The sequence below is a fragment of the Poecilia latipinna genome, unplaced genomic scaffold (genome assembly GCF_001443285.1).
Source record: "Poecilia latipinna isolate Pla-1442-1.1 unplaced genomic scaffold, P_latipinna-1.0 Scaffold1991, whole genome shotgun sequence".
In the NCBI taxonomy this organism is placed as follows: Eukaryota; Metazoa; Chordata; class Actinopteri; order Cyprinodontiformes; family Poeciliidae; genus Poecilia; species Poecilia latipinna.
This window is the reverse complement of record NW_015114607.1, coordinates 93,771-101,075: the sequence shown is the minus strand read 5'-3', so window position 1 is coordinate 101,075 and position 7,305 is coordinate 93,771. Positions and strand designations below refer to the sequence as shown.

The 7,305-nt window shown below is 38.9% G+C and overlaps 2 protein-coding genes across 3 annotated transcripts in view; one reads left to right on the top strand and one right to left on the bottom strand.

Annotated features, from left to right (window-relative positions):
- Nucleotides 1-7,187, top strand: part of LOC106935634 (NXPE family member 3-like) — a 12,249-nt gene extending 5,062 nt beyond the window's left edge. Inside the window, exons 2-8 of one of the 2 annotated variants that reach the window (XM_015016191.1) lie at nucleotides 1,560-1,734; nucleotides 2,549-2,695; nucleotides 3,513-3,926; nucleotides 4,346-4,641; nucleotides 5,710-5,780; nucleotides 6,107-6,301; nucleotides 6,377-7,187. In XM_015016191.1, the coding sequence (XP_014871677.1) occupies nucleotides 1,705-1,734; nucleotides 2,549-2,695; nucleotides 3,513-3,926; nucleotides 4,346-4,641; nucleotides 5,710-5,780; nucleotides 6,107-6,301; nucleotides 6,377-6,930 (1,707 nt within the window). In that variant the 5' untranslated portion in view covers nucleotides 1,560-1,704 and the 3' untranslated portion in view covers nucleotides 6,931-7,187. The remainder of the gene's footprint in view (nucleotides 1-1,559; nucleotides 1,735-2,548; nucleotides 2,696-3,512; nucleotides 3,927-4,345; nucleotides 4,642-5,709; nucleotides 5,781-6,106; nucleotides 6,302-6,376) is intronic. The other variant, XM_015016192.1, reaches the window with a different exon arrangement.
- LOC106935629 (fibrinogen-like protein 1) overlaps nucleotides 6,959-7,305 on the bottom strand; it is a 7,114-nt gene continuing 6,767 nt past the window's right edge. The window contains exon 8 of the mRNA XM_015016183.1: nucleotides 6,959-6,966. Within this exon, the coding sequence (XP_014871669.1) occupies nucleotides 6,959-6,966 (8 nt within the window). The remainder of the gene's footprint in view (nucleotides 6,967-7,305) is intronic.

Here is a 7,305-nt window from a genome sequence, read left to right as displayed (position 1 = left end):
GGACATTGGGCTTATCCAATGAAATTCCTCAGTCTTCCTTGGCCCGCCACTCGGGAAAAACTACGACAACAAAAACTAAAAAGTGCGTAAGCCCGATATGTTAATTACCACACAGTAACGTCACGGATGGTATTACTGAAATGTGTCTAGTCATTCTAAAACATTTTTTAGAAAAATGTAAAGGCGGGGAGGAAGGGAAGCTAACATGAGAGGCGGGTCGGGAGTAACGCATGTAACATGAGCGGGGAGGGAGAATATTTGTGGGAAATACTAATACGGGAGCGAGGCGGGAGAGGGAGGTAAATACAATCGTTTCCCAGAAAAAAATAAAAAACCGGAGACTTGACAAGTATTGGGATAACATAGGAATGTTGACAGCCCGTGGAATTAATAATGAACACGTTTTGAGATATTTTAGTAGTAAGAATAATTGTGAACTTAAAATAGAAAGGAACAACAAATAGAACAGATAGAAAACAACTATTGATACTATTTAAAAATGTTTTAGAATGACTGGACACATCTTCAGTAAATACTATCTAGGGGAGTTGCTGCCAAAATGTGGAAAAGTTTTTCGATAAAACGTTGTTACCACCTAATTTTTCACTACCTTCAGCAAAAACACCTGGACTCTTCAATCCTGGACTGGATTATTCTGCTTTAATAGCAGAATATTTAAAACCAACTTTGTGATTCGTGAAACCTTCATCTGATTTGCAAAACTTCAATAAAGGGCAATATCACCTAATTTTTCATGACCTTCAGCATTTTTTATCTACTCTAGTTATAAAACTACAACACCTAGATTCTTTAAACCTGGACTGGATTATTATCAACTAACAGAAGAATATTTAAAACCATGTTTGTGATTTGTGAAACATTTATCACAATTTCCATAAAGGTTCACAAATCCTACTCTTGGTTTTAAATATTATGCTGTTAGTTGAGAATAACTCAACGCGGGCTTGCAGAGTCTACGACAGGAAGTGAAGCAAGATCTGGTGTGGTTTACATGCAAAAACAGGATGAAATCACCCTTTATCGAAGTTTCACAAGTCGGATAAAGATTTCACAAAGTTGGTTTTAAATATTCTGCTATTAGAGCAGAATAATCCGGTCCAGGATTGAAGAGTCTAGGTGTTGCAGTGTTTTTGTAAACTTAAAGATGTTTAAGGTAGTGGAAAAATTAGGTGAAATTCCCCTTTAGTCTTTTTCTTGAATCAGAAGCTGCAATCGGAAACCACCTTCAGTTTTGTTCACGTATAAGCAGGGGTGTCACACTCCAGTTCTCAAGGGACGCTGTCCTGCAGTTTTTAGATGTGCCACTGATACAAAACACTGGAATGAAATGGCTTACTTACTGCCTTCTTGTGTAGGTAAGTTCTCCCGAGCTTTGCTAATGAAATAATTATTCTATTCAGGTTTGGTGCAGCAGAGGCACATCTAAAAGTTGCAGAGCAATGGCCCTCCATCTATGACGTACATTGCTTTCACTCACACTTTTTTTTTCTTTTTCTTTTTTTGTTCCTTTCTTCCTCCTTGCCGATGAAAAAAAACAGATGCTTCTGAGAACTAGAACATGATGAGATGAGTTGCTTCCGTTGACAAGATGAAACTGGATTAAAATATTAGTGGGTGGTCTTCCAGACCCTGAAAATGATATTTCTGCCTGTGGTGCATGTAATCTCAGTTCTAAACTAAAACATGTGCCAGCGTTGCTGCTCCATCCTGTGGGTGAGTGAAATAGTTCAAGCCTTGTAATTTTGATCGTCGTGACGTCCAGGTAACCCAAATTAACTAAGTAAATTTGTAAAAAGTAAAAAGGTTTTTATAAATTTAGACTACACAATCTTAGTTGCAGAGGAAACTGGTATTCATTGAGCTTTGACATAAACTGAGCTTCATAAATGCAATTGCAAATTTACTTTTGCAATGATTAAACATGTTGCTCTTGAAATATTTCAGTTACATGTTTAGTCAGTTACTTAGTTCTATTACTTAGCTACCCAGAATGCCTTAGTAATTGTAGTTTGAGTGCGACTGTTTGAGGAAGCAGCCTGTTTCAGAGGAAGTCCACAGCTGTTTAGAAATAGTTGAGACCAATTCGGGCACGGAGTCAAAAATTACAGTGAAACTTCTTAGAGTTCCTCATCTTGGCCTCTCTGAGTCATCCTTACGATGTGCTGAGACAAGTCCCAACTCCAGGACGGTTGATTACGCTCTGTAACTGGACATAGTGATTGATTGATACAGACTGATGATTGTAATGTATCAATAGCTGCTTTGAATTAGGGACTAAACTGAGTTAAGCTTGACCTTTTTTCTCCGGTTGCAACACCATTCTCCAAAGAAATGTAAATATGTAATCAAAGCTGTGCTTCTAGCACATTATGTAAAAATGAAGTGATATTTGGTAACACATTGAACCTTGAGTGTTAAATATTGTCTTTAGGTGACCTTTGTTGCAGATTTAGTTGTGTATGACTGGTCAAGGTTGGACAGCGAGTAACCCTCTCGGGTTTTTTTCTCTGTTTTTTCTTTATTTCAGCACCAGGAAATGTCCCTAATGAAAGGAGGCATTTGTAGGCCATTCAGGCCTTCGAAGTACGGCTCCATCGCCCTGTTCACACTTTGCAGCATCTTACTGTTGTTGCTGTATAAAAGGAACATTGATTGGACGTCTGTCAAACCAACGGTGAGCATTCTTTTGATCTAAACTGAAGTCAAAGCAACGCTAGCTAACGTAGCTTTATTTTTGGTGGTTAACTTTAGTCATTTTTAGTCAAGTTGCAGAAATTTTAGCATGACACTCTTGAACATGAAGGTTTTGAAATATCAGCTCTATTGAGGTCTTGGCTTTAACTGGGTCATTGGAACAACTTTTTCTTGCGGTTTTGTTTGAGGTTTGCTCTTCTACGCCCTCATTGTCGTCCTATTGAGGTCTCTCACGTGATGTTAGATTGCTGTGGCATGAAGAGCAGGTCATTGTAGATTGGATTACTACATGTTGCCAGGTTGCTGTTGTTGTAAAACCACCATGTTTGACAGTTGAGCTGAGTATGCTGATTTGCCAATTGCGTTTCTTTTTTGGCAAGTGTTTGCAAATCTGATGTCATATTCTTGTGTAGATGGAGTTTTTGTCCTTTGTCAGATTAGCCATGCTTGTTGATTTTTGTAATTATGCAGTCATGAAAGGCAATGCTTATGCTGCTGATTAAGGCTAGCAGATTCTAGGATGCTGCTCTTTCTGCTATTTCTTTAAACAATAAGATGCATGAGATGGACAAGACTCCAATATTTTTAAAAAATTAACGTCCAGTTGAAACGTAAGATTTCAACTGGATCTTTTAAATTAAGTATTTCAAAAAGGATAACTTTTATAAATTTGAAATGCCGGCTGAAATACTGGCATCACCTGAGAGTGATTGGTGTAACTTTAAATTAGACTGGTCAAAAATATGAAGGCCTATCCATTTGTTTTACATATAAACTGCAAAACTTTTCCCTTCCAGAATAAAGTCAGTTTGAAGCCGACCGCCCAGCCGGTCAGCACCTGCTCCTTCGATTTGCTCTCACCTGAGGAGCTTCTGGTCTTTGACTCACTAAGAGACGTCATTTTGTGGCCTGAAACGCCGTCCTTAAAGTCGAACTTTTCCCTGAATGACACCAGTGATCCCCGTCAGAGCAGCTTCACCATTCTCCCAAGGACCGGAAGGGGAAACTGGCGAGTTGGGGATCAGCTGCACGTTTCCATAAGAATCAGAGACTTCCACGGCCGTCCTAAGAAGTCTGGAGGAGATGTTCTGCTGGCTCGGCTTCACAACAGTACTTTTCATGCTGGGGTGGCAGGACATGTGGTGGACCATCGCAACGGCTCCTACTCTGCCTTTTTTTCATTGCTCTGGGAAGGACGAGCACAAGTTGAGGTAAGTTAGGCCTCAGCCTGGCTTTCTAACTTTTAAGGGTAAATAAATATATTTGGTTAAAACTTCATAAGCTCAGGTTTCATTTGCCAAGCATACAGAAGGATGTAAGAAGATAGTTTATAATACTAGATCCAAGAGACTGCGATAGAGTTAATCAATTTCCATAACCGTCCGGGCTGACAAATCCATATTTGATGGTATATACTTTATGTTTTCGTAATGTTGGTGGAATATATGTATATGTTGATACTTCGTTTCCTCAAACACCAGTTAACTGTCAGAGTTAAGTGTTGTGACTAGTAAATTTTGTACTATTTAGGATTGTTGCGTCATTTAGCTTATTTAAAGTTCTAAAATCACTCTTGACAAAGGTTTATTTTTTCCTGTGTGTGTGAAAGTTTCTGTTTTTTCCCCAACAGGTAGTCCTAGTTCATCCCAGCGAAGCAGTCACAGTGCTGCAAAAATTGACCGAGGAGCAGCCTGACAGAATCTATTTTAATAGTCTGTTTCAGTCAGGCTCGGTCAGTGAAACCACCATTTGTAATGTGTGCCTTACCGGAACCCAGCAAAACTTCTGCAAGTACACTGACCTCAGGACGGGTGAGCCGTGGTTCTGCTTCAAGCCACACAAATTGGATTGTGATGCCAGGATCAGCCACGCCAAAGGAGGATTCAGACAAAACCTTCAGGCCACCGAGGAGAAGCTCTTTCAGTGGTACGGTACTTCATTAATTAGGTGCAAAAAATGTTTTACGGTTAAAAGTCAAAAGTTTCCCAGCTGTTAGCTGTGAAAACGCCTCATTCCGCTCCACCTGTGGCTTTCACCCAATTTCAATGACTTCTTCTCAGGCTTGCCACACTAACAAATGTTGCTGGACGATAAATTGCCCCAGAAATGTTTGCAATAAACTACCATTGTTTTGAGGCAATTTTCAATTACCGGTGAAATATTGATGAAGGCATAATCAAAAAAAAATCAAAAATCAAATCAAATTTTATTTGTATAGCACATTTCAGCAGCAAGGCATTTCAAAGTGCTTTACATAATTAAAATAAAAACAGCATGTGAGAAAGAGTTTTAAAAAAAAAAAACATCATTAAAATGCAAACTGTGAGAGAGAAATAAAAAGCTGTCTCCAACAGCTCCAACAGAAATAATGCAAGTTTTCCTTCTCAAAGACGAAAACTTTACTTTTGTACAGAACACTACTCAGTGGAACTGAAAGACATTTTAAATATTTGGAAATAAACATCCAGACACAAATAAGAAAAAAATAAAAACCACACACAACAGAAAGCATGAATAACAGTAGATTATGAAGTCGCTAAACAAATTGGCGTTCAAAAAATATCAATAATCAGAATGGAAATGATCAATCTCATTTTAATTTATATGCCACTAATTGATCACTTATTGTGACACGCTTACTACTTCAGTATGTGTATGCAGGCATATTCAATATCTGAAGGTTTTGCTTTTAGGAATGCTGTTTAATCATATATATATATATATATATATATATATATATATATATATATATATGGTCGAAGAAGTACTCATTCCGGAGGGGATCAAAATACCTCATCCTTTTCTTGAATGAGGTATTATATAGCTTTGAGGTATTGTATAGCTTTGTTTTGATAAATGCAGGGTATTGGTACTTAGAGTGTATAGCTAAAAAATAAAATCTAATGGCAATATAAGTGGTGTAAATGTTTCATAATTTGCTAATTGGTGGATAAATTCAGTAATTATGATTGCTACTTGCTGTTTTGTTTTTAGTGGTGTCAATATGAAAGTCTCCATTCCAGCCTTAGGACCCGAAAATATCGATGTTTTACCAAATCCAAAAGGTAAACCCCAGGGTTGGCCTTTTTTCTTCTTCTTTTTCTTTTTCTTTTTTTTTTATATATATCATGTTTCTTATTATTTCCCTCCTAGTTCAGAAGATCGACGTCCCTATTTACAGACGTGACACAGATTTTATTAAACTCTCCTTGTAATCAATTTAACGTCAGGGCTACGGATTGGAACGGTTCACAACTTACCTGTTAACTGAATCAATGTGACTATGATTTTAAATTGAGCAATCTTTGAGTAGAATTACAACATAAGGCTTGTGAAAGTGCTGTTACTTGACAGTTACTTGATTTTTTTATTTTATTTCTGAATCCTCCAGATGGAAAAGGAATGACTGTCAAGGCCCGCCCCTCTGGTTATTACTACAAGGGCGCCTGGCAAGCACTAGATGGCACCAGAGTACATCAGTTTAACTCCAGTACAATCAGCCAGTGTCTGAAAGGCAAAGCTGTTCACATCTATGGAGACTCCACTGTGAGGCAGTGGTATGAATATTTAACCAACTCGTTACCAGGTATCTCCCCAGCAAGATTTCTCAGTGGTTAAAACCGGCTCATGTTGCAGTCTAACATGTTGTGTCTCTTCTAAGATCTCAAGGAGTTTGACCTTCTAACCTCAAAGCAAAGTGGACCTTTAATGGCGCTGGATTATGTGAACAAGATTTTAGTGACGTTCCGCAGCCACGGTCCTCCCATCCGTTTTGCCAGCTCGCCTGTCAGCCAGCTACATTACGTCGCCAACGAACTGGACAGCGTGATTGGAGGCACCAACACCGTTGTGGTTATCGGTGTCTGGTCTCACTTCAGCACTTTCCCCGTCGAGGTCTACATCAGGCGTCTGCTGAATATTCGGAAAGCGGTGGTGAGACTTCTGAGCAGAGCTCCGGGTACCACTGTCGTCATCCGGACTGCGAACCCAAAAGAGATGACGCTTTATGAGAGCTTGACCAATAGCGACTGGTTTTCGCTGCAGCGGGATAAGATACTGAGAGAAATATTCAGAAAAACGAATGTCCGACTGGTAGATGCTTGGGAGATGATCCTCGCCCATCACCTTCCGCACAAGCTCCATCCAGAGTCTGACATAGTCAAGAATATGATTGATGTTCTTTTATCTTTTGTATGTCCTGTTGCTGACTTTTAGAGGAGTTTTCTTCCATTTCTATTTCTCCTCAAGATCCTAGAGGAAAGTAGAAATGGATTTTAGGCGATAGAGATTGGAATTGGGGAAAATGTTGGCAGTAGCGTTTCAAAAACTTCTTCCGGTTTAGGACCACCTAACCTTTCTGACACAACTGTTATTGTTTTGTTTTGTTCGGAAATAATCCTACCAGATTTCATTCTGATACAGCTAGCATCCCCTGCTAAAGCAACATTAGCATATGTTGGCTGAGAAAATGATTGAACTGTTGTCTCCTACGACAGTTAAGAGGTCAATGTGAGTTAATTTGTACTAGTGTCGCACATAAATGACCAGTGTCAGTCTAAACCAGTGGTTCTTAACCTTTTTTGAGGTACC